Here is a 26607-nt window from a genome sequence, read left to right as displayed (position 1 = left end):
TAACACTACCATCTCTTAGCTCTCTTGAGCTCTTCAGGGATACAGCCTATTTCTTCTGCTGCATTTGGGCAGCAACTCGAACAGGGCCATTGAGCATGTCCACAATATAACTGTGGCAAACTTAGCCCAGTTCTTTCACGTAAGAGATGAAATTGGTACTACTTTTTATGTTCTGCCTTCATAAGACAGGGCCAAATACACTGAGCCATATGTTGGGTACCCCTAACTTTCAAAAACCTCTCCTTACCCTACCTCCGTCACCTGCCATACTCCTGTGGTATACCCACCCACTGCTAAAGCCAGGCAGGAATGGACTTTTCTGATGAACTCTGCTCTGGGGACTTGCTTGTGCACAAAGAGCCACTGCGTGGCTTGCAGCTACATCCATGTCTGGCAGGTTATGTTCTCCACGTTTGCATTCGAGTCTAGTGTTTAATCTCGCTACCGAGGCCGCGCAGTTGAAAGCCTTATTCAGATGTGGTTACCCATTATGCTGCTCCAATAATCAGCTGCGTTTTCATGTGGCCAGTTAGAAGAAGGATGTTGGATCCCTGTGGCCAGTTTGTATCAGTAGGGACTATTGAGGTCATTAATAAAGAGCAAAGTTATTAAGATCCCTTTTCAACTGAGATCATTTGTTCTCAGGAGTGTGATGGGAAGCCCTGATAAGCCTTGCCTGCAACTGTAACAAAACATAGGGTGCATCGCTGTAAATCATGCCAAACCCACATGGCTGTTGCAGCTACCATCTGAAAACCAGAGCACTGAATTCGCTGCGAGCACTAGGAAGGGCCGTTACTTGCTGTTTTAACCCTTCATCTCCTTTTCTCCATGAAGGTAGGGGCCTGGGCACTCTGCTCTTTAATGGCCTGACAGTTGAATTCGCTAAATATACAATGGGATGATGGTTGGTCTCAATATAGTTGGAGGCCAGTGTTACAACTTCTCTCTTGCAACACATATTACAGGCATATTACAGAAGGATTTTGGATTGGACAGACCTGCAGGGTACAGGGTAGGAGCCTGTGAAGAAAAAGATACTAAATGTGGGTCGTTTTTTTGCTCTGAAAGCATCACAGTCCAACAATCAAGTCTCAAAACCTAAAACCTCTTACTGCACATCCCGTGTCCTTTGCAGGTCGGGAACCAGGAGAGGAGACAGCTGCAGCCCTGTTACTTATTGTCACGTAGGTTAAATACAGTTGAATTCACAGCTCAATATAGGTGGTGGTTTAAGTGTGCCCCCAAACGAGGACAAAAATGGTTCATACAGATTGGGTTTACCGTGATACCCATTAATAAAGCCACACTCAGGAGGCAAGCAAGGCTTGAAACTCAGACCAAGTGCTAGCATATGGAAAGAAGGAAAGAAAGAAAATCACTGTGGTACCTCACTGGGATTTCCCTCCTGAAAAATGAAAGGTGCAGAGAAAAATGGGCCCTGGGAGCCCAGCATCCACCAGATGTCACTGATGTTCCTCCCAAAAAACAGAGGACCCAACACCAAGCCAGGTGGGAAAAAAACAGAAAGTGCATCACTGGTGGGTGAGTTCTGTAAAATTCCAGGAAGTTTCCTATTTAAATCAAGAAACAAACCTGTTTCAAACCCCCTGAAACATTTTTCCTCTTTTTTTTTTTTTTTTTTTGTGTAAAGAAGAAGTGCCACTGAACTTTTCCTATTCACAAAGTCCACTGCACTCTGCTTGTTACCTGCGTACTCCTGACCTCTCTCGCTCCCTGCTTTTTCTTCTCGGTGGTTTGAAATGGGACCGTTAGAAAGGGAAAGAGCTCGAGATGAGCCCCCCACCCCCCCACCCCCCCAGCTGTTTCCATTCAGCCCGAGGCTTTACTCACCCCCGGGTACAGTTTGGATGGCAGAGCTGGCAAACAGCATTCCCGTCGGCGTATTTCCAGACGAGGGTGTCATTCTCACCCAGAACCCCTGCCGGGCAGGATTTCACGCAGTGGGGGCCGTCTATAAAATGGGCACACTTCATGCAATTGTCGGGGCCCTGCAAAGAGAAACAGCGTGTTTATAATGCCCTTACATCAGCCTATTCAGGAGGAAATTCAGAATATAAATCTAAATGCCTTCCACCGATGGAAGTTTTCAGCATCATCTGGTTTTATTACCTTGCTATCTGATATTCTTGCAAGTATTTGCTCTTGTAGGATGGACTGTACAAAAGGCAGTACCTGATGTTTAAAGCTAATATTTTCTTGAGTTTCAGTGTTGCTGCTTTTTTTCCCTGCCTTCTGTCTGCTTGGAAAGTTTTCATTTTTCATTTAAAATGGGGAATAATTTAATGGCACCTTGATAAGGGGTAAGCTCAAAAGCAAAGGGCCAGGCTGCTGCCTGGTGCAATCTACCATCACACGATTTAAAACGATGGAGCTGGACCTGCTGACACCTCCCTGAAGTACTGGCCTCAAATCATTATTTTCCTGTTTCTCAGCACAGATTCTTTCCTCTGTTAGGTAGAAGCAGGGGATTAGGAGGCAACCCAAGGAGTCCATGTGGTTTTTTTTTACTTTGAAGAGCACTTAGTTTGTGTTTAAAGGCATTGCCTTTGGCCATTTTTGGCAGAACTGCTTTTATTCAGACTATAACAGCACCAGGAATGCCCTAAATATTTTAAAGCAGGGAAACCAGCAATTCTGGGTCAAATTCTACTATGGAGAAACACCAGACCAGATCCACAGTGCTGGTTTCAGTGGGAGTACAGTAAGACATGCTATAGGAAGATTATTTTAATTACTGTAATGTCTAAGGGCCACTCTAATAGACTGATTACTAGATGCTGGGCAAATATGGAACAAAGGGGTGGTCACTGCCTGAAGGAGATTATAATGTTAATAACATCCCTTAGGTCATGGTGGTCTAAGCTAGAAGGGAGGATGGAAATGATTCACATTACTGAGCAGCGACTCTGCAGACTGATGATGGGCAGCGCTCGAACGCTCAGTGGCGGCAGGGGATGGCAAGAGGTGTTTAAAGAGTTGGGGTAAGGAACACAGAGGAGGATCTGTGATGGAACCAGGAGATTGGATTTCAATTACCCACTCAAAAAACCAGAGAATTAGAGTTTTACAATTAAGATATGAGTTTGAGCAGATTAAAGGGAAGTAATTTTGCACTGCTACCAAACTGGACATTTCCTAACGCAAAAGAGTATTTTCAAAATTAAAGAAGAACAAAATTGAGGAAGACTCTGGATGACTAGCAAGGCTACACTGTATTGACTTTTGCAGAAGGAGCTTTTGTGTGAATTTGGAATATTTAAACAAGTTTAAAAATCCAATCATTTTGTTTTGATCGCCTTTCTTTGAACATAACTTACACCTGCATTTACTTTAATACATGTGTTTACTGTAATCTAGTTAGAGGAGGGAACATGGTTTTAAGTAAAAACTGATTCCTGAATATTTTCCAGTAAATATCTAGTTTTGATGACAATTTTATCATGGCTTTTCAAAAAGGCAAAAAGCTACTGTTTTAATCCACTATTTTTAACAGTTCTTTCCCTCTGAATAAGGAAATATAATTTGTTCACACCAACTTGGCTGTTCAGTAACTACATGTTCCTGAAATATTCACCAAATTACCATATCGTCACATATGTAAGTAAGCCTTACATTTTTTTCTGTAAAAAGACACAAAAAAGAAAGGCCCTGCAATGCCTGTGACTGTGGATTACACATATGATGGGTGACATGAAAAAGAAATAACACCCTGAGGTTCCCTCTCCTGTTTCTGCTCCCCTGCTCCGAGATCTTGCCCTCTAACCCCCCCACCTCCACTCCATCCCGGAGAAGGGTAAATGAGACCTCAGGATTATCTCAACACGGGAAATACGCATAAATACACGGTCTGAGGCACAGGTTTGCTAAGCTGAATCTGCTCTTACAGGTCCAGTGCAGGTTGCGTTGTACGCAGTGGAGTTTTGCACCAGGCACTCAGGGTGGCAGGGGAGGCACTTGGAGTCCCTTTCAAACTCTCTCGGCTCCCTGGAAAACAAAAAAAAAAGAGAAATAATTAAAAAACAGGCTGATTAGCGAGTGATAAATTGTGGTCGTCTCTCTTTTTCCTGACTTTTCCAGTTTAAATAGATCGGGGTGATGGTACTGAGACAGGAGAAGGTGCAGGGGGACCCTCCTGGTTACACCGGTAGCACTTGCTCAGTGCAACCAGGGAGAGGTAAGAGTAAGGGAAATTTGGTTGACGGTGAAACACATGGTACTCCAGATTGCACACTACAAATTAGTTTACTTTCCCTTTTAAGCTAACAACGCAGAATATTCGCAATGATTTCCAAAGGCTTTTAAATGGTAGTGATGCAAAGAGATCAGCAAAAACAGTTCAAGTGATTCCAAGGCTCCAAATAATAATTAGGATAGTTAAACAGCAATGCACTGATAATTAAATTCATGCCCTCCCTACAACACATAATAAATCATTAAAATATGAAAGTTGGGAACAGATGGTTTCAATAGCAATAAAGCTGTTCCACTTCAAGTAATGGTGTTATTAATTAAACTAAATCTACTCATCATTTGACACAAAAAATGCCCAGATCTGCCCTTCAGGTCATAATAGCTGCTGGAGGGAATTCACTTACGAAAAAGACAGCTGCTGAACTGCAAGTTGCTAGACAAATACAAACATCAGGGGCATCAGCACCCTGTCAAGTACTTGCTTAACACTCATGATTTTTAAAAGTCAAACTTTGAAAGATTTATTAAAAAATCCATGTAATTTTCAGTGCTAGCCGTGCCTTTCCTGCCTACATCACCTGTTGAACTGACTGAAAAGCCCAGCCGAGCTGCAGTCCTGACACACAGGCAGCAATACATTTTCCTTGGCCTGAGCAAAGCTGAAGCAATAATTTTACCTGAAATTGCTGCTCCCAGTGCTTTTCGGATGAAAGCTCCTTGTCCCTTGACGGCAACTTTGCAAATTGCAAGGGCGAGCCGCTCATTTGAGCAAATATAAGAGTCCCTTTGCAGTAAGGAAGCCTACTGAGCAGTAAAGCCCTGGCGCCGGGGGTGACTGAGCTCCTGGTGACTGCAACTGGCTCCGGCTCTTGCCCGATGCGCTTGACGTGACAGGCATAGCTTGGATTTTCATGGAGGGCTTTAAGCTCCTTTATTTCTTAGGGGAAGGAAGTGTAAGGCTTAGCCTCCTTGGGCCTTCAGATAGTCTCCTCGTGGCCTTGAGGGGACGTTTTCATGGCAGTCACCGTGGCAGGAGCAAACTCCTAAGCAATGCTGAATGGGGAAGGAGAGCTACCTCAGCTCGCAGCTTTTCCCTCTTTTTACATACTGTGCTCACACAACATCTGTGCAAAGCTGGTGAAATCCTTTCTTCCTAGCTACAACATGTTCTAAAACCCCAAACCCCCAAATCATCGCCAAACCTCAAGCACTCCCCAGACACCTTACCCTTGCAGGATATTGCACTGTTTCACGCACTCCTTCTGGCGATCAAAAAACCTGCAGGAGAAGCAGTGGAAGGGTCCAGGGCCCCAGCAGCCCACGTCTGAGCACAGGGGGTCACAAACATGCCTGGCAGCGGCTGGGAGAGAAAGAGACAAGAAAAAAGGCCATGGACGTTAAGGCAGGAGAGAGGGCAAACACAGCACTGCGAGTGACTCCCTCCTGACCAGCCAGTTTCTCCAACCTGTTCCAAAGCAGACGTGAATGGTCCTCGCAGTGTGGAAGAGGAATAAGCATGCTTCTCTTAATTCCCAAAGCCTGAAGTTAAGAGTGACTTCTGGCCTTTCAAAATAAAAACAATCTCCTCTGTGACAGCTTAACAGCCATGTAATAAAGCTAAACCAGTACCAGGCTGAGAGAGTTGGGGTTGTTCAGCCTGGAGAAGAGAAGGCTCCGGGGAGACCTCATTGCAGCTTTTCAGTACTTAAAGGGGGCTTATAACGACTTTTTACCAAGGTCTGTAGTGACAGGACAAGGCAATGGTTTTAAACTGAAAGAGGGTAGGTATAGACTGGACATAAGGAAGAAATTTTTTACGATGAGGGTGGTGAGACACTGGAACAGGTTGCCCAGGGAAGTTGTGAATGCCCCATCCCTGGAAGTGTTCAAGGTCAGGTTGGTCGGGGCTTTGAGCAACCTGATCTAGTGAAAGATGTCCCTGCCCACAGCAGGGGGGTTGGACTAGATGATCTTTGAAGGTCCCTTCCAACCCAAACAATTCTGTGATTCTATGATCAACTTCCAAAATACAACAAATTCATATTCTGCAAAGAGAAATAACTAGATTTTGGCCCAGGGACCACTGCAGTCTACAGCAGCATGGTTGAACAACAGCTTCGACCCTGTCAAAAAAGTCCAATGTTTGGACTTTGCTTCTGTGTCCTTCAACCTACGTGGCTTCACTATGCCCATCGTGATGAAGCAGCTCCTTCCCGTCTGCTGGACACCATGAAGTTCACATCCTCAGTGGGAAAAAATCCCACTTTTCCCTCACCACCTTCATTAAAGCAATATCACTGATGAATTTTGCAGCCAGGGGAATAGAGAGAAAAAAGCCTTGCTCGAATAACTCTTGCATTTTAGCACAAGCTTCCACAGGGGGCAGGAAGGCAGCATTGACTTACCACACTCATTTTTATTTCTGTTCTGTATAATCTTTGTTTTCTGGCTCTGAGTTGCAAACAGGCTGTGCCAGTCCATGGTGTCAGCATAGCAGAGGTTCTTGTTCTTCATAATGGCAACATCTCCGTCACTTATTTCCTTGAGGGACCGCAGCCCCAATGACTGTATTTTCAAGTTAACAACGGCAAGGGAATACTGGCCACTAAAATGGAGATGGGCAAAAAGAAAAAAACACAGAAGAAAGAGAATTAGTAAGCAGGGTTTAACTCATAACATTTTTCTTTTGGTTTTCAAACGTGTTGCTGCAAACTCAAGACATTGCTCAGCCCTCTAAGCTTAACACCTGGTACATGACATACCTGTCATAAAACAACTTCAATACTCATATCTGGTTTTGCACGGGTATTTTAAGCTAAAACTGGCAGGACATGTGCGCCCTGTCAAGTAAATGATGTGCAACAGTGGTTGTAGGTAGAGCAGCTATTATTTTTTGCTCTTCCCCCAAGCCACCCTTCCTCTCGGGGTAAGCCCAGGTGGGCACTGGATGCACTGCCGATGTCCCCACTGCCTGGCAGCCACAGTCTCCATCCCCGACTGCCCAGCTACCTCAAATCCCAAAGTGCTTCTGATCACATCGTAACTTGCCCTGGACTGCAAAGGGTGCTCTCTGTCCTGCTTGCGCTTCCAGGCTGGTGGGGGAGAGCCTGGTCCTAGAGCAGGCTCAGGGCAGCCCTCCACATGCAGCACAGAGCTGAGGGTCTCATTCCCCGAGGGCACATTATCTACTGCTACAAAGATGGTGCTTGACTCCTCACAGGCTTTTTCCCATTTTGCATCAGTCTGGGGACCTGCGTCTCACCGCTTGGTACCTTGGTGCGCTGTCCTGGTTTCAGCAGGGATAGAGTTAATTTCCTTCCTAGTAGCTGGTACAATGCTGTGTTTTGGATTTAGGATGAGAACAAAGTTGATAATGCACCAATGTTTTAGTTGTTGCTGGGTAGTGCTTACACTAGTCAAGGACTTCTCAGCTTCCCATGCTCTGACTGAGAAGGCTGGAGGTGCACAAGAAGCTGGGAGGGGGCACAGCCAAACTGGCCCAAGGGACATTCCATACCATGTGACGTCACGCTCAGTACATAAACTGGGGAAAGCTGGCCGGGGGGGGCCGCTGCTCGGGGACTGGCTGGGCATCGGTCAGCGGGTGGTGAGCAATTGTACTGTGCATCACTTGCTTTGTGTATTATTATTATTATCATATTATTATTATTATCATTTTATTTCAATTCTTAAACTGTTTTTATCTCAACCCACGAGTTTGTCTCACTTGTGCTCTTCCAATTCTCTCCCCCATCCCACCGGGGTGGGGGGGGAGTGAGCGAGCGGCTGCGTGGTGCTTAGTTGCCAACTGAGATTAAACCACGACATGCGCTCAGACAAACGCAAATCTAAACAGAGTTTCTTTTGCAGTTGCTCTGACACGATTGACTTACTGTTGCTTGGTTCTGCCTCGTATAATCTCCAGATTTTCGAAAGCATAGAGATCAGTAGCATTATTGGGCCAGGCCTGAATCAACAAAAATCCTGAAATGAAGAAGATTAAAAAATAATAATAATAAAAATAAAACCGTGGTCAGTATTGGCAGCAGAACCTCCTTCTCAAGCTCCTCCTGCGCTGGAAGAAGGTGCTTGTGCTTATCTGTGCTTATCTGAGAATCTCAAAGTGAAACATGACATTTTAGGGAGCAGGGAGATATTTTTAAACCCTGTTTTATAAACAGTTTATTTCTTAGCCCACCATGAGGGCTTAGGAGCGCAAGAGATGAGTGTGTCGGTAAGCCGCACATCCTGCCACACCGAGCCGCCAGTGATGACTTGGTGATGTCTCTTGCCAGCAGATACCCAGGCTGAGAGGCTGCAGGAGAAAGGCATTGCTCCGTCCCATTTGTGAGCTGCCCTCAGGGAAGAGAAAAACTGAAAATAAAGCAGAAATGGAGCAGAAGAGACAGCCACTTGGAATGGATTTGCTAAGGTAAGCAGATTACCCTGCTCAGCTGAGGCGCTCGGGAGGAGGGGGAGAATTTGGGAAGTTGCAGGGTGCTGTATGAAGCTCTGAGGTTAGTCATTGCTACCCCGACGTGAACCAGAAAGGTAAAGGACAGAAAGAAAAGGGGAACTGGAGTCACATCTGTGGACCCAGCTCTGATGTTACGCTCATTTTATAATGGGCTGAACAAAATTGCTCTTAATTGATACTTGGTGCAAGACTTGGCTCCGCTGGCCACTTTGTGCTCGTGGAGACACATTCACCCCAAGGAAGAGCTCTTCAGGCTGGAGAGAGTGTCTCCGCAAGGATGATGCAAGCCACTGAGCACGCTTCCCTAAGGAGCTGCTGAAAGGTTTTCCACAAATAGAAACATGCTTGGCTTTTTTTAGCCGGAGTGGCACGCCTCTGCACCACCACATACTTCTTGGGTGGCTGAGGATCTCCTCTGCTTTTACTCTTCGCTAGGGCTGACAGTTCAGCAGAAGGGATGGTCTGGCCAAACGACACACCTTGGATGGGAGGCCAGTATGGGTTACGTGGGCGTTAATGCTGGCAAGGCGCTGCTGACCACCTTTGTGAAGAGTGACCCCTGGTAGCTCAGAGACAAAAACCGTTTGCTTGTACTTCTCTTCATGTGCTTAAAAAATTTCCCTCCTCTCCCTTTGTGTTTTTGGCAGTACCGATCAGAGACCATCTCAACTTAAAACCCATTGCTGACCTGATATTTCTTTGACTGTTTTGAAGACATCCAACTTCTTGGGGTCCAAGGGTAGGGTCTTCGTGAAAGCATCGCTGAAAAACACAGAATGAGAAATCGTGAAAAGAATGGCTCAGCCTGAATTTCTCCTTAGCCCTTCTCCTCCAGTGCTAAATGACCAGCGTGCAACTCACCCTAGAAATGCAACTGGGAGAATGCTGACGTCCCCGTTGATCTTCGTACAGTTTTTGAAAGAGTCGATGTTTGTGGCGTTTATGGAGAGTATCCCTTTAAGTTCACCTATTCCAATGCCATTGCACACTGTTAAAAGAGAGATACAAAAGTCAGGGGGGAGAAGAGTGAAGCCCGATCACATGGAAGGGAACAAACATGAAGATGCCATTAGTCCAGAAAGCACTCCCATATGGTCAAACCTATCACTGTAAGATGAGTTTCATAGATCTTTTGCCTACTTTTGCTTTTCAGAAAGCACCACAGGACAAACGCTTCCTGCTTGCCCAGCTGTGCAGCTCTGGTCTGAGCATCTCTGCACACAGGCTCTGGCACATGCCCTTGTCTCTCTTTGTCTCATTTTCATTTTATTCCCCTTGATGATACACTGGGAAGGACAAATGAAGAAGGCGGCTGATGTGCAAGATACACATGCACATGACGCACAGTTTATCTACTGTACTTGTGGTGTAACCCAGTTGGAGAGCATGCTCCACAGCCATGTTTCCTGATCAAACCACTTGTCAGATCTCCAAACTATCAGTGGTTATTTATTATTGAATTTGCACTTAATTAAGGTCAGAACTCCATGTACTTTTTCTAATAAGTTACCTATCATCTCAAAGCCTTACTGGTTTATTCCATGCTTTTTATACCTTTGCTGCATAGCCCATCACACTTTTTACACTTTCGAACACCATTTTCTTCCACTTCGTAAGTATCAGTATTGCATGAGCGAACGCATGAGCCGTGGTCCGTCACCACGTAGTTGTCTGGAAAAACAAGAATACAAAGGTCATTGAAATACAAGACGGATGCATTGGGGGCTGCACAGGCACTTCAGTACTAGGAAGAAAAAGGGTTTTTGAACTTTTGGCATACTTGGCAAAGTACAGGCATTAATTATTAATTCTCACAAACATCCTTTGAAGGTTGACAGACATACAATGGTATCACCATTGTACAGAGAGGGGAATGGTCACAGAAGGATAAAACAACATTGCCAAGGTCAGGCTGTGCAGCAGTGCCATAATCGGGATCAATACACAGCACCTCTGATCCCTCACCTTCACTCCCTCTTCCAGGCTAAGGGTCAGGCAGGGCAACGGTCAACCTCAGAAAGGGATATCAGTTCTGTAAGCTAAACCCTCTCCTACATATGTCTTGATGGGTTAAAAAACCATGGACATGGAATAGCATGAAAGAAAAAGCGAGCATCTGTAGAGGAAGCAATGATCACAGGCCTTGAGAGGGAGTATTTGAACCAATTACTTTCTATCAGTCCTAATTAAGAACCAGTTAAGAGTTGATAATGCTTTGGTAATCCACAGGATTGATCCCATATGACTTGTTTGGCCGTTGTTTTGATGATTCTCATAAGATGTTTTTTTCCCCCATCAAAAGAAAAATCTTCAGAGGTCAAAATTTAATGGTTAAAAATCAGGGAAGGTGATGGATGCAGCCAGTTTAAAGCGGCTGTCTTCTTTACCAGCTATCCTCTCATTTTTGTCATCTGTTCCCGGTTCCCACAGAAGCTGAGGAGAACAAGAAGTGCTTTTGCACTTGGCCATAATGCAGAGGGATGACACAGGTCCCTTCTCACTTCCCTCCAACCCCCCACCTCCTCTGTGGCTGTGACCTGAAATAAACTTACGTGGACATTCCCTCACACAAGTGGCTCCAAAGCTGTATTTTCCATCGGGGTTGACATCCATCTGATAGGTGGTGGGGTTATACAGGACCAATGGGGGACACGTGTCCTTGCATGTAGCATCATCTCGAAACTTGCGACATGCCTGTCGTTGAACAACAGCACCCATTAAACTATTTTCTCCTTAAAAAGCGACAATGGTTTTACATTAGCTCTTTAATAACACTCTGATGGGCTCATCTGTTCCCTGCTTAGCTCTAATGGAAACCCCAAGCACCTACAGGATGGTCCCTCATGTTTTGAAGGTGAAAGGTTGCTTCAGGCTGGGCAATTGAGCTTAGTATTTGGAAAAAAAGAGAGAACATGAGGTTTTCTTGTTCTGAGTAAGGAACCTTGGCACTCTGGTGGAGAGCTGCTGGGATTCACGTGGGAACAGGAGCAAATCTGCATGCCTTAGACAGAAGAATTTTCCCTACAAGCAGTAACCAGATCAAGACAGACGGTACTTTTCTTGGCTGCTTTTTAATAACTTAAATCAAATCAAGTCCTTTCCTGCCCATTACTGACTTTTCTGGCTAAATATTAAACTGAAGCCATTATATTTGGCTGCAGGTAATGAACAATTTAGCAGGCATTTATGAAGGACATTTTGGTTCTTCTGACCTAATTCTGCATTAAATTAATAATCACTCTCTTCTCCCCTTTTTTCTTTCCTGGCTTTCCAGAGAGAGAATAACTGTCTTCTCTGTGAGCCTGTAAGGGCATCATAGCCACGCAATTTGTAAGGGGACCGGGAATACAGATAACAACAACAAAACCCAGACTGGATGGTTTCTGTGGCAATTACTCAAGTGTCACTTAATTCAGAATGAAGTGTACTGCAAACATGGGGAAGAGTTAAAAACACAGCGTGCACCAACCCCCTGAAACTCTTGTAGAAAAGCAATAGGATTTTTTTTCCCTAAAAAAGCTCCATTTGCTCATTCTCCTTCCACTGCCCCAGGGCCCCCCAAACACAGTGCTTTTGCAGCAAGAGAAAACCAGAAAGGGAAACCTTGATTTTGTGTCTGAAGTTCAATGAAACGCAGAAAGAGTGAAGATCCATCATATTTGATTCCCCTTACAAGTTCTTGCTTTGGTAAACTAAGATTATTACTGACTAGCATTAAGGAGCACATGGCAAAGCTGTGCTGGCATGGCACTGCACCATGGTGGCAGCTGGGCAGCTGGTGGGACCTGGGGACCTGCTTATGTGGGGAAGTTGCCCTACAGCAAACACTTAGCTGGACTGCAACAGCTTTGAGCTCACTGGGCTTTCGAAGGCACTAATGCCAGTTTGGCATGCATTAGGAAGGTCCACCTGCAGAGTCAGTAAAGACCAGCTAAGGGTGCTGTGAAGTTCATGTCCTCTTCCCTCCCACTGAACACCTGTGCAGGGAAGCCCCGGGGCACCTTCCAGGTCAGCATCTCTCAGGGGCCTTCTCATATGAAAGAAGGCTAGAGGACATGCAGCTGAAAGCCTGCCTCGCCATGCCCAGGGATTTAAGCAATTACGGTGGTAGTGTAGCATCATTACCAGGCAGTCGCTCTCCCGAGGCCCCGTGCACCCCGCAGCACACTGGTTGTGGCAGCAGTCGCTGGGCACCTTTCCTCTGCACCGGCCAGAGCACTGCTGGGCACAGATGACTTTTGTTACTGGAAGACACAAGAAAAAAGGAAGAACATCAGGAATGAAGAACGTTTAAGCTGTACTTGGTGCAATGAGATCAAGAAATATGGAGAAAAGGTCTGGTGCGGGATCTGTGCTAGATTTTCCCCATGGAATGTGTATTCTTTTCTCACATAAGGCCAAAGCTCGGGAGGGGTGAGAGCTGGTGTGGGTGGTGGCAAGAAGGGGTTGTGTTTAGCCCGTAATTATCTTGACTCTTGTGAGGTGCTAAGCACTCTGGTCCCAGCCAGCAAACCATGTCCTGCTTAGAAAGAGCATCCAGGTCCCTGTGGCATCAATGCCTAAACCAAGAAAAACTCTGTGGAGTCATTGCATCTTACAGGTGAGCAATAGAGCAGGATCTGGCTCCATTTTGTTGAGAAAATCTGCTATTATTGGTGCTAGATTTGGGAAAAACAACACAACAGGAGAACTGCCAGGACTCTGTACTATAACGGGAAACCGCACATTGTTGGTGTGGTGTTAGGATCCCTTCAATGCTCTAAAAATATTTCTGAAATTTGCAGAGAGAGGGGAGACCCACTCAGCAAACCGATTTCATATGCATATCATATTATTTTTCTTTAGGCTCCAATTCCTTGGCCAAATTTTATCTTCATTACTCAACTCCCACAGGGTTTGCACCAGTGCAGCAACCCGGAGTAAGAACTGGCCCTGAGTCAGCTTTTTGCAGGGAAGCAAAAACTGCCTGCAACATTTTGTTGAGAATCAGGAAATTGTCTCCATTTGAATATCAAAGCAGAGAAAACGATAATCAGAACAATTAAAAAAAAAACCCAGAAATTAATGGCTAGCATGTGTTTGTACCAGAGACCCAAAATGTGATTGTTCTCTACAAAAAAATTACTGATCCACAGACCCTGGCGTTAGACATCAGAGAAACCTGATGGCTAATCCTTTGCATTACAGCACCCTGAGCATTTCGGCTGTGCACTACAGTAACTGTTACCAGCTTCACAGTTGGCACAAGTGAGTTACAATATCATCAGGAATTCCTGTAAGTCAAAACATGGTTGTTAATTAACAGAAAATTATTGGAAGATGTAGCCCACTACAGGATATATAACTGATTTTTTGTTTAAATCATATTTCCTATCTTTTTCCATTACACACTTTTATACCCAACCTGTATTATTTCATGCTTCTTGTAGGTCTGTAAGCAAGATATTATATTTTCAAGGAAACAGATTATTTCTACAATATGCATTAGCTTCTCTGATAGCAACTCGTCCGTTCAACTAGAAACAGGGGAATAAAAGGCACATTGTTCTACACGAACAGCATTTTGATATCATTTTTTTCATAAGCATCACCAGGGGAGTAAAACAGCTCATCACTTTGATAGCTATTGACTAGAGCTTCCTGCTGGAAACATATATCACAGCAAATGTTTATATTTCATACAGAATATCTCACGTTTGTTGAAGGAGAAAGATATGTATCACCCCTAACTTTCCCACATATGGAAATGTGGGATACATTTTCAGTTGGCCAGATTCTCAAATGCCTCGAGAGGAGAGCCAGAGCCTGCAAACGGTTTTCGTTTTTCCTTGTCATCCTCCCAAAGCTAGCAAGAGTTTGTAAATGCTGGAAACTTGCAGGGCTGAGACCTGAGGTTTTGCAAGCCCCCAGGACAGCTGTGTGGTCTCAGCTGCCCGGACCAACCTGAGAAGGGCTTTGTGTGCGCAGCCACTGTCCACCTCAAGAGCAGTTCAAGGCATGAGCCAAACTGCAGAGCTGACTGAAAAAAACCCTAAAGCTTGTACTAAATGAGAAGAGAGAAGCTGTATGTTCCTGTTTCCTCAAGCTGTAGAAGCCATACAGATTTGGCCTGATACTTGCAAGCAAGGAACTTAGGTTTAGGTGATTATTTGCAATGGAAAACTGAAGATAGGACGTTGCTTTCATTTGCGTTATGTCTAGATCAGTGTCTTTCCACTGAACTTTACACAAAACTGGCAGGAAAGAAGAATCAGAAACAGTGCATTTCCCTACTCATTACAGAAAAAGGAAATAATGAAGTATCAAAACAAATTGAGATGGGCTTCCTCCTCAGCCTTTACTTTAGGAGAAAGAAAGCCTTGCAAAATCTCAAGCACTCTAAATGGATGTTTGTGTCGCTCTCTTAATATCAGCATCTCTCTTAATATCAAGCATCCTACCTGCAAAAGTTTACAGTAAAGCACAGGCAACCAAACTGAACAACCTCACAATGCCAAATACCTCCATTTACAAATTACAAAATGGCTATGCATTTTCTGAGAGCCTTCCAAAGGTCCTCCGAGTACAGTATGTGGTGTGATTACCCACATGAAGGTGACATCTTTTGTGTTTACAAAAGAAACCTACGGGGATTCCAAAAAGAGGAATTAAAGCCAGCAAAAATCGGGTTGTGTTGTTGCTTCTAATAGTAGAAATTAATCCAAAGTATCATTAACTAGCCTGTAGAATGACTCTGCAGGAAACAGCAGGAAGGCAAACAATTCACCACACAGCTACTGCGTTCTCTCTTACATGGTAAAATAACTTAAAGAATAAATGTTTTCAAGTGCAGATGGGGAAAAGTTGTGGGCAACAGACAAAAGACGGGAGGCGGCTGCAGTCTCTTCCCTCTGGAGGAACAGCACATCTGCAGGGAAACCCAGACCCAAGTCAAACCACCTCGAGGTTTCCCCTCCAGAAATGGAGCTACTCAGGGGGAGTGGGCACGGCCGTCCTCCCTGTGACTGCGCTTTTGCAGAGCAGGAAGCAGGCCACGGAGGGACATGGTGTGCTTCAAGGAGCCCCAGCATAGCGGGATGCAGAGAAGGACAGATGTGAAGCACGTGTCACTAATTCGCACTTGACAGGTTAGTTTTTCGGTAGATAGAAATTTAGTATGTCAGAGCACACGAGATATTTCTTAATTAATCTGCAGGCTTACATGTCTGGCAGTTCTGTTCGCCAGGGCCCCAGCAGTGGTCTTCTGTGCAGTTCGGATGGCATTTGGGACCTAAAACACAAGAGCAGAGTATTATATTCTATAAACATGGACAACAACAACATCATGTGAGTCACCGAAAACAGGGACTTGAGCTTTCCTTCTCAATAAATCAGGGGAGGAAGGACCAATATACCAGTGCTCAAAAATTTCGAAAGCTGGACCTTAAATCCCTATCCTTTGTTCATATCTGGTTTCCTACGTGCAGTTCTCCACACCTTTGAGCAAGCAAGTGCAATACCCAGCCAGTCCAGCTTACGAAAGAGGCATATTTTTCCCAGGAACAGGAATCTCGGCTACTGCCTGGCTGGCCCTTCTGCTGGAGTTTGCATGCAACAGCAAGTCATCGCTGGCTTGCGGCCGGGCATGTGCCAGCTGCTCGCTACAGGCCACATGTAAATCAATGTTTCTGAACAACGCGGTTCTAAAAAGAAAACAAACCCAACTGGATTCACAGGCAACTGCCAGCTACTCCGACCACAAAGTAATTCGACTTGTCTGCTTCGCACGCTCCTCCCGCCCTCTGCCAAAAATACTCCTCAGCGTAGGACTACACGGCAGATGGACAATTGATGGAGAGGCGGCAGGATGGATGGACACTCTGCCTGACCTGGAAGGTTCAGTGCCAGGCTTTTTCCCATCCCTCCTTCCTTACTCCTTTCTTCCTTTTTCTTCTTTTTCTTTCTCTTAATGACAAGCAAAGTCCCAGAGAAACAACTTATTTTAGATTACAGGATCGTTATTAAAACCATAAATGGCTGCCTAAGCAGATTAATCTGGAATTCACTACATTTAAGAGGCATTTCCTACTAAAGTGATTCTTCCTGCTAACAACATGTGATTCTCCCTCCCCCCGCCAACAAATAGCTGAGCAAATGCCAATACTTGTCCAAGAGTTGATTGATTTGGTGCGGGACCAAAGAACTATTTTTTTTTTTTTAAAGTTGAAAAGTTAAAGGTTAACATTTCTGTGGTGTTTAGAGTCAAACTCCTGTGCTGACTTGTATTGTTCGCAGCCCCTTGATTATGCTAGGGCTCTGCAGAAAAATATGTCTACACGGAAGTTGGCTATTAGCTCTCAGGCAATTATGCAACTGGAAGAAGATAAAGAAAGTATGTTTTTCTGCCAATTTACAGTGCCAGAAATTAAATGCTCAGAAATGAAAATAAACTCTCCTTTCTACAAAATGACTGGGGATTTTACAAGGGATTGGTAAGGCTGAAGGATTAGGTTGAGCCCACTCAAAGCATATGCTACACAAACTTAAATATATGCTCATCTCCCTGCTGATCTAAAGCATCAGATCTATCTGCCTGTTTATCATTAATTTTGCAAGGATAATCCTTGCAGCCCGAAGCACCGGCGTTTTACGGCACTCAGCTTTGGCCTTAGCGCTAAAAGGGCTTCAGGTCCCCCAGTAACTCCATGAAGGTACCCATATGGGTCTTCTAGACCAGAGCCTTATATTGTAAACAGAAGATTGCTGGAAAACAAACGAGTGCACGTTATTCTGAGCTGTCTTTGAAGAAACACATACATAGGGTACTGTCTGAAATCAAGAGAAGCTTTCCCAAGAACTTCGCTGACCTATGCGTCAAGGACCTAACCACCATGAAAAATTATGTCTTAGGCCAGTGGTGAAGAAATGAATGGCCTTCCCTTGGAAGAGGGCTTGGTGGACCTGCATGCAGGAATTGGTGGACCTGAAACCCACCGCACGAAAGATGGGATGTTCATTCTTCTCTCTGAAATGGGGGAGTGCACAGCATTTTTGGTAAGTCAATACTCACAAGAAGACAGGTTGTTTGCAAATTCAAGCACCATGAGAGGCTTCTTGCTTGTGTCAATGATGTCATTCCAGAGAACATTGCCCATGTTGCACAGTTTGGGATTGTTGCTGATTTTAACACCTCCATTGAGAATTTCTGCCATGGAAGGAAAAGGAAAAAAATTGGTAAGTCAAGCAAACTGCCTAAGTCTTCTGTCTCTGATCTAAAGAAAAGGAAATAAAACATATTTCTTCGCCTCAGCCACACTATGCTGACAGAAAAGGACAATCTGCACGGCACTAGCACTCCTGATGGTGCAACTAACACCAGGCTCAGACTGACGGGTTCTGGAGGGTCAGCTGCTTTTGGCTGCCACTAAGATGCCACTACATGTGGCTTTCTGCCTGGTGCCACCTCCAGAGGCCACTGCACTCAGCAGAGATGGCACTGCTGGTGTACACAGCCAGAGACCATCAGCCAGACACCGTGTAAGACCCTTAACTCACATACCACCAGCTCCTACTGGAATTTAACAGAAAATACTGATGTGCATGCACTGGAATCAAATAATCCAAAATAATGAATGGATACTTCTTTGCCATTTTGGGGGACACAAATAAATCTCACCACCCTGTTGATGTTTTGGATTTTCCGGATCTTTCTGCAATGGGAAATTAAGAACTTTCTTCATCTCTTGAAGAAGGCTGGCTAGCAGGAAAGCAATTAGGAAACTGGGAAACTACATTCAGATCCTTGTTTTTAAAGCAGGATTTGATGGCATATGACTTTGAGAGGAGATCTTCAACTGGATCTTGATACCAATAACCTAACAGTTGAAGTTTGCTTTACAGGTGCCTCCACCTCTTGCCCTTGTCTCACCTGATAGCCGTTTCATTGGCAGCTCTCGGAGTCCCTGGGTTTTATTCATGTGGTAATTCGATAAAACTGCCAGGGCGTAAGAGTTGTCATACAGCACATTGCCTCGGATGATCTGGAGGTTTTCTAGGGGAATGACATCCACCATGTTAAGTGCGATGAGCACGTAGCCTGCAACCTCCTGTATTGTCTGAGAGAACAACAGAAGAAACAAGGTGCTTAATCCATAGCACTCTTCCACTCTTGACAGAGTTTCTTTCCTCCTCCCACCCCTCCAATCCACCATCTTTCAATTTTAAGGAATGATAAGCCACTTAATCTCATTAAAAAATAAATTAAATCTGAGAACAAGAAGGGACTATGTGGAAAATTTTGCTGTCTAAGCAGGTATAAGCTGACCCTTAGAGCAGCTACCAGGGGCTCATTCCAAAGGTCCAGCTTACCCCTGTTCTGTCCCCAAGCAAGGGCAAGTGGGGCTGCCTAGGGGATGCAGGAGAACAGGGCAAGCATGTATGATATGGCAACCAAGTGTGATGCTTCCCCTGAATACTTGCCCAGCCTCCAACCATTGGCAGCACAGAGATACCATCTGATTGAGGCTTTTACACTCTCTCTTCTGTGCCCCTTCCCTTGCGGATCCTCCATTGCCCAGCAGAGGAGAAGATCAGGTAACCTTCTCCCTCTTAAGTAATAAGTAGTTACAGGCCAACAAGACAAGTGAGGCACTGTCCCTGGATGTAGGTTAATTCCTGCCTTGTACTGTGAAATGTGTGCATTTCTATCTCATACAAAGATCACCATAAATGAAAAGCCCTCAGGCTACCACTTAGAATATTTTCCTATTCTATGAAGACCACCAGTGAGTTTTCAAGAGACCTGTTATGTTCCTGGGAACACTGAGCTCCATGGTCAAGTTGTGCTTGGGAAAGAAAAACGGCAATACCATCATATTTGTAACTCATATGTCTGAACCATCTCTTTTCTGATGTTCTCTTTTGTTACTATAATGAAATGGTTTTTTCCCTTTCTTTGTTCCCTGAGAAGAAAAGCTCACACAAAGAGATTACTCCTCTCAAACTGGAGGACTGACCTGTTTATTCAAAGCTACCATACAAGAGCACTTGATACTAGACATACACTTATCATGTCAAAAAACCTGCTACCTCTCCTGCCTCTTCCTTTGAAAACCTCCTAATCTGATAACCAGGCATGTGAAAAGCAATGCATTTAAAACACCTTCTTCAAAAAAAAAATAATAACCTAAGGTACGACACTATTGCTGCTGGTGGCAGCGGGGCAGCAGGGCAGCAGAGCTGTACCCCTTGCCCAGTCTCTGCTGGTGGAGAGCCTGGAGGTCCCCATGGCAGACAATGCTCCTCCCCATGCTGCAGTTGCGTTTTAACATCCATCCCCTGTCTGTTTCCCTCTCAGCTTGCCATGGTCGCTTATGCACTTGTGCACAAAACAAATGTTGAGATGGGAGTAGCCCGTGGGTCAACCACAGAGGATTATCTTGAAGATTGCTTGAAGCGTCCACGTGGGAAGTTATTGTACAGGACTTGCCTGCCTGCTTGGGGTGCGGGCGCTGCAGGCCGGAGGGGCACTCACCACCACGGCAGGGGAAGGGGTCCCAGCTTGGAGGGCAGGGGAAGGGCCTCCACACTTCAAAATCTGCCATCAGTGGGTTGCCACTCACTTTGCGATTTGCTTTGCCCAACAGCACCACAAAGCCTTTTGCCCTCTGAGGAGTGAGGCAATGGGTAAGGATGTAATGATATTTATAAATAAGAAGAAACCCATCTGCATGGCAGCCAGCACAGGTTGGCAGGCACTTGAAAAGCTATTTCTCAAAGTACCTGATTTAGTATAGTAGGGTTGAGCATATCCTGCAGCCTACAGGTATGCCGAGACTGTGATCTGCAATTTCTCTGACATTAGCTAGCTATGTTTTTGGATGACCATAGAATTTTATAGGTAGGTGATCCTTTGCACTTAAAAAATGCAGTAAGATTCCTTTAGCAGGGAAGGCCACATTGGCCAAGAACACTAACCTTCAGGAAAGAGAGGTCACGATTGTGCTCCACGTATGTAATCTCCAGGTTGCTCAGTACCACCTCGCAGTTGTTGTACATCCTCTGCAGGCTGGTGAAATGGTCTTCCACATGTCCCAGCTGGGTCAGCTTGTTATTTGTCCCTTGACAAACTGTGGAGGAAAGAAGAAAACTCCATGAAGGAAAGCAAGAATAAGTACAGGGTGAAGACTTGTTGCCCACCTATCTTTACAAGCACCACAGTAAGTGAAGCATCAGCACAGATTCATAAGAAACAAGAATGTTATCTTGCATGACCCTAATGGCAATAATGTAGGGAGCATGTGACATTTCCCAGGCACAGAGATGTACCAGAATTAAGAGCTGGAATAACCCTTCATCACTTCCTGTTACATAAAAAAACTCCAAGATGAGGCTTTTGTACATAAGTAGCACTAAGTTTTCTGCACCACAAACATAACTCAGTCCCTGAGGAGAGGGCATTGATACAATTCCATCAAACACTACGGAAAGTGGTATACTGCCAGGTATCACCAAAGGCGATTTCTCTGAAGACCCACTTACAATACTTTGGGAGGCGCTGGGTCTCCTTGTAAGCTCAGTGGGAGGGAGTCCTGCAGGACTCCTCAAGCTACAAGTCTGGGTTTTAAGGGCAAACTGAACCACCAGGGCTCACACATCTCTTGTCACTCTGACATATGGGAGGATGATAGATTCAGGAGACTTCCTGGCATATTCAGCTTTGGCACACAAATCCACCTAAGCCTGCTTTGCTGGTGGGGAAGGAAGCGGTGCCATACAGAGCACCACTGAGATTACAAACTTTTGTAATGGCATGGTGGAAAAATTAGTCCCCACCTGAAATGCTATTACTCGGCTTTACCAAACCTAGAGGAACTGTCAGGTTATCACCACTATATTTGATTGCAATAAAAAAGCAAAATGCAAACTGCTTTAAAGAAAAAAACACCACACACAAGCCCCAGAAACTCTGTACTCTTCCAGACATTCCCCGGGCTATCCCTGCATGGCTAAAATTAAAACATCTCTGAGTTATGCCAATACAGAGGAAAGGAGAACGATACAGAAGGCAACGCGGTAAAAGACTTCACAACACCTTCCAGGTGGAAAGCTTCAGCCCAACTTTGCTCTTCAGTGGGAGCACGAGGAGGCCTTTATCTCATCGTTGCTGTAATGCAACCCAAGCCTGACCTCATAGCTTTCCATAAGACACTGAAAGAATTGCATTTTTTTAACTCAGAGAAAAAAATTAATGAAATGATACTTCTGTAGAGCCATAATTCCTAGAAGCACCACTCACAAACTGGAACACCATTGTGTGGGGTGCTATAAAGCAAAAGACTCTTGACAAAGCTGGAAATAAGGTTCAGAGCTAGTAACATAAGACAACACCTGTTGAAGATTTACCGAACAATTGATGTTTTATTAGTAGGAAAAATAACTTAATAAGCAGTGATAAAGACACACTTATCAATCGTCAAAACCATTCACTGAGCATGTGTTACTTCTCAGTACAGTCATCACCATTAAGGAGCTGCAGTGATAACACATTAAATAGTCTTTGTCCATGTTTAAAGCAAGGCTATTCACTCACATTCCTCAGTTATTTCTCATTGTCTAGATAAACATTATGGTGTTTGCGATCAGAGTGGCAACTGCTAATAAATGGGGACAGTTTAACAGGGACTGTGATTACACTGTCTAAGCCGCTTGTTACTACATGAGCATCAAGTGTAGAAAATGATCCTTTTTACATTTGCCTTGAATTTCTGTAACAGACGAGAAATTCCTAAGCAGAATTTTCTGTTCCAGTTTCAAACTTTACTGTTCCAATATGCTCGTGCTTAAAATCAGCATTTGCGTTCCTCCAACAAAGGAAAAAGCCAGTAACCAAAGATTCTCAGATGGTTCAAAACCTCAGCTTTGATGCTCAGTTTAGGCATCTCAGATCCGATCTATAAAATGGTGTGATTTTGAAACACACTGAAATACAATGCAGAAGCAGGTGCAGTTTAGACTGCTCAGAGAGACGAAGACATGTAAGTCAGCCTGTTCTGATCTTCGGGGTCCACAAATGGCCTGATGCTCTCACTGCATCCCCGGTGTTAACAGCAAAGATCTGCCCTGGTACTCAAGACAGGCCCTGTGCAAAAGCTGCAGTGTTTATGCTACGTCTGAACCAAAGGAAGGATAGAAGGAGGAGCCTTCTGCGGCAGCGTCCTCCTGGCCACCCATACCCACCATCGACCCTACGCGGCTTGGCACTGGTTGGATTGCACAGTCCAGCTCACTGAAACAAGCTCTAGGAGAAACTGCACACACTTGAACGTGTTTCCCTTGGGATCGGACAAGCGCTGGAGCTCTGAACTTGGCTCAGCCATCCCGAGAAACACAGACTTTTTCACTGCTTACTAGGTCAAGGCCGATGCAGTGGGTGGAGGGCATGGTTACTCTTGCACTTCTCCCTCTCCCTCTCCCATAGGGCCGCTCAGTGAACCATGCCAAAGAGTTGATCCAAGCTACAAATAATGCAGAACAATAAATAAATACATAAATGGACAGAGGGTATTTTTAGCTCAGGAAAGCTCGCTGATTTGGTTCACCATGGTGCCCCATGAACCCGCTGCATTGGAAACTGCTCCGAGGACAGCGAGGAGGCAGGAGCAAATAGTCAAGAGAAGGAGCTTGCTAGCTTGTGAAGCTGCAGAGGGAAACCCAGACATAACAAGCTCTGAAAAGGCTTCAGGTTGGTCCTCCAGGACTTACTTTCTTCCCCTGTTCTGTGAGTAGAGAGCGCTTTGATGGCTCTCTACCAAAGGTGTCTTAAGCCACATGCAAAACCACTTGACCCCTCCATCAGGCTCATCACATCCTCTACGCAGTAAACAGAAGATGTAGATGAGATGTTCGTTAAGATCCGGAGAGCAAAAGAAAATGGGTTGCTTCTGTTAAGATCTCAACAGTATATGGCTAGCGTCAGTCAGACCACCCTATAGGAGCTTTCCTCCTCGTGCACAATTTTCTGTTTGTTCAAAGAGATACAAGGCCAAATCCTTGTTTGCTGCAAAGAGATCTAAGTACATCCAAAAAGTGAACTTCATCACAGCAGTATTTACCAAATAAGAATCTGGGTCATAAGCAGTATATGCTGAGCAAATAAAACCCAAACCAAACAAAACAAGCTAAACCCCTGCAGCAGTATTACTGAACTCAGGCAAAGGTGCTGAATAATTTTCCAGCTAGAACATTTGGAAAGAAAAGAAAATGGCCTGCTTGCATCTGATGAATAATACCATTCCTGCAATTTCTTTGCTTACGAAAACTGTGTTCTGAAAAGATACATGCTATAATTATCTGTACCTAATACTACAGTGTGAATGCCATTCTGGCCAGAGGGAAAAGCACAGACAATGCGGTGCTCGCCTCGCTCCACAGAGTTTTAAGTGGGACGTGCATGCATGAGTGGATGGATTATATTATGATTTAACCTCTGTTGAGCTTGACCTATTTGCCCTCCAAAGGACAGATTTTGATGCCACATACATGCATTATATACTTTTGTTTCAACGTGTAGCAAAGCCAGCACTATCCAGGTTTAGGAGTCAGTGGTGGGTATATGTGCTACTGCTGGGGGTGGTGGTAGTATGTACCACACAATATATGTCCCATGTGGACACTCACACATGGCTGCAGCACATTTTAGCTATAAAGAAGAGTAAAAAAACCAGAGAAGTTTCCTGATGAAAATTCAGGGTGAGAATGTCCCTGACCAGTACAAAAGCTGAGATCCAGAACTGAACTTCAGGGCATGGGCTGATCCCTAAAAGACGAAAGCTTTGCTCTTATCTATGATGTTAATATAATAAAAATACAGCCAGTCTGGAAAATCTGGAAAGTTTTGACACAGAGAGGATGTCCCAGGAGGCCAGTGTCTGCAGCAGCGCTGAGAGCGGGGCTGCCCACTGGGAGCACGAGGCTCTCCTGCCCCAGCCCAGGCGACCTGCTGGACCCCCAGAGCCCCAGCCATCACCCTTGCGACGCTGAGGCAACCCAAAATGTCTGCAGGGCAGCAGCATGGGATTACCACTGCGAAGCATTTTATTTCTATATGATATTGCTCTTAGCACACATGCTGTGCTTCCTGAATGCCAAAGTAATGTTGATCTTGAATCAGTTACAGTATTACCTCAACAGACAGCCTAAAAAAAGGCAGATATTGCTGAAATGAGCCAAAATGACAGGTGCTATATAAGACAGCAGCGATCAAAGAGCCGAAGAAAGAGGCACGCTACTGATAGATGCAAACTTGCTGAATTTTAGTGCTTATGAAAAGTGCAGGGTTGGTTGCCCTGGATACTAAAATCCTCCCTCTGTCCACAGACATGCTTGCTCCCCTTCTCTGCCTCAAACTTGGCCTTAAAGGGGTATTTCTCAGTGATGCAAACGGGTTCACTCTCTGCAAGTGATGTGCAAGTGATGCACGGAGCGTCTGGGCCAGTCACAATGGGGTGCTTCTGCTACCCATTCCCAGTTAGACTTACTTCGGCTTCCAATACAGTTAACTGTTGGGATCCCCCCATCACCCCAGAAATACAGATGGGTTCTGTCCCTATATATCTTGATGGCATTAGGGTACACTGTGCACTGGTGTCTACTAGAGCCTTATACTTCTGTGGGTCTGACGTGCCAGGCCACTGAATCCACACAGTCCAGTAAACCCGGTTGTCCCTTTCCTCCCCCTGGCTGGAGGCAGGGCCCCTCTAATCCTCATCACAGTACTCATTTCTCATTTCTTGTACGTACGAGTCAGAAGTTTCTTCATTAAGATCAGAAGTAAGATCAGCCCTTCTACTCTGTCTGGGGAACTGCCTGCTGGAAACTGGAGCAGCAATTTTCCTGGAAGAACCCCTTTCTGTGATTGTTCTCCCTTGCAATTCACGTACCCGTGCCCCTAGGGCTGAGGTAGGTTTTCCATCCCACTTCCTCATGTCCTCTCCGTGGTCACACAGGTAAAACCATAGGGTGCCCCGTGGTGTGTACCCTTTATATTCTGTCTCTTGAGCAAAAGAACGCTGACTCCTAATAGCCGAGATACTGGTCCGTACAGGTGAGGAGTAGGACCTATCCTCTCTGAGTTGCTGGATCTCCTGGGACAGTTTCTGAGGGTTCACTCTCTGCAACCCTCTGCTCCTTGGCCTTTCTTTTCTTGTGCAGCCCAAAGAAGCGGAGTGAAAACAAAGCATTTCCTAAATTTTCCACGAGTGATGGTAGGGAGAGAGAATGCCTCCGTCCAGCTGTAATGCTAAGCGACTGTATTCTCCCAAATCCATACAAGCTCAGATTAAACTAAGCGGTCTCTGCAGCAATTGCCCTGATACAAGTGAAATCTGTTTTCATCTTTTCCTCAGAAAATCTGATTACTGAAGTCCCAATCCCGTCATGCATATTTGTCCCAGACTTGAGAAAAACCCGAGAATGCTTTGAAACCAAATTGCCACCAATCCCCAAATCATCAGCTGTTTTCTGTCCATGCTTAGCCTTTGTTAGTCTCCCTGCAGCTCTGACAGACATATCAAAATAATAACTCACAAAGGCAATTTCAGAGACACGCAAGTCCATTTCCCCACTTCATATATCACTTATAAGTCTATACGACCTAGCATAATAAATTTATATACTTTTTCTGCATGTTTTCCAGCCATTATTGACAACAACACAAAACTTGCAGACAAGAGATATTTGTTTAATCTGCCAGCACATTTGTAAATATTCCTCTCTCCTCACTCATTGGCGGTAATTTCACTTCTGATTTTTTTTTTGGTATTTCATGGAAGAGCAGTACCTTCCCGGGCACTTGGTCCAGATACAAAGCTGGCTGTGAAGGCCAGGGGAGATAATGGCACTTGGTGTCCCACCATCAGCGCTACCCACAACCAATT

The 26607-nt window shown here is 44.9% G+C and overlaps 1 protein-coding gene across 3 annotated transcripts in view; it reads right to left on the bottom strand.

The window, feature by feature from the left end:
• Positions 1–26607, bottom strand: part of EGFR (epidermal growth factor receptor) — a 172874-nt gene that overhangs the window by 32116 nt on the left and 114151 nt on the right. For all 3 annotated transcript variants that reach the window (XM_076330752.1, XM_076330753.1, XM_076330754.1), the window contains exons 2-15: positions 20648–20799; positions 18600–18786; positions 17742–17876; positions 15894–15962; positions 12818–12936; positions 11245–11386; positions 10247–10363; positions 9554–9680; positions 9381–9454; positions 8109–8199; positions 6621–6820; positions 5443–5575; positions 3909–4008; positions 1855–2012 (exon numbers count right to left, since the gene is read on the bottom strand). In XM_076330752.1, coding sequence (XP_076186867.1) covers positions 1855–2012; positions 3909–4008; positions 5443–5575; positions 6621–6820; positions 8109–8199; positions 9381–9454; positions 9554–9680; positions 10247–10363; positions 11245–11386; positions 12818–12936; positions 15894–15962; positions 17742–17876; positions 18600–18786; positions 20648–20799 — 1804 coding nt within the window. The remainder of the gene's footprint in view (positions 1–1854; positions 2013–3908; positions 4009–5442; positions 5576–6620; positions 6821–8108; positions 8200–9380; positions 9455–9553; positions 9681–10246; positions 10364–11244; positions 11387–12817; positions 12937–15893; positions 15963–17741; positions 17877–18599; positions 18787–20647; positions 20800–26607) is intronic.

The sequence above is a fragment of the Aptenodytes patagonicus genome, chromosome 2, assembly GCF_965638725.1.
Source record: "Aptenodytes patagonicus chromosome 2, bAptPat1.pri.cur, whole genome shotgun sequence".
NCBI classification, from domain to species: domain Eukaryota; kingdom Metazoa; phylum Chordata; class Aves; order Sphenisciformes; family Spheniscidae; genus Aptenodytes; species Aptenodytes patagonicus.
Note: the sequence above shows the minus strand (reverse complement) of the source record. Positions and strands in the feature narration are given on the sequence as shown.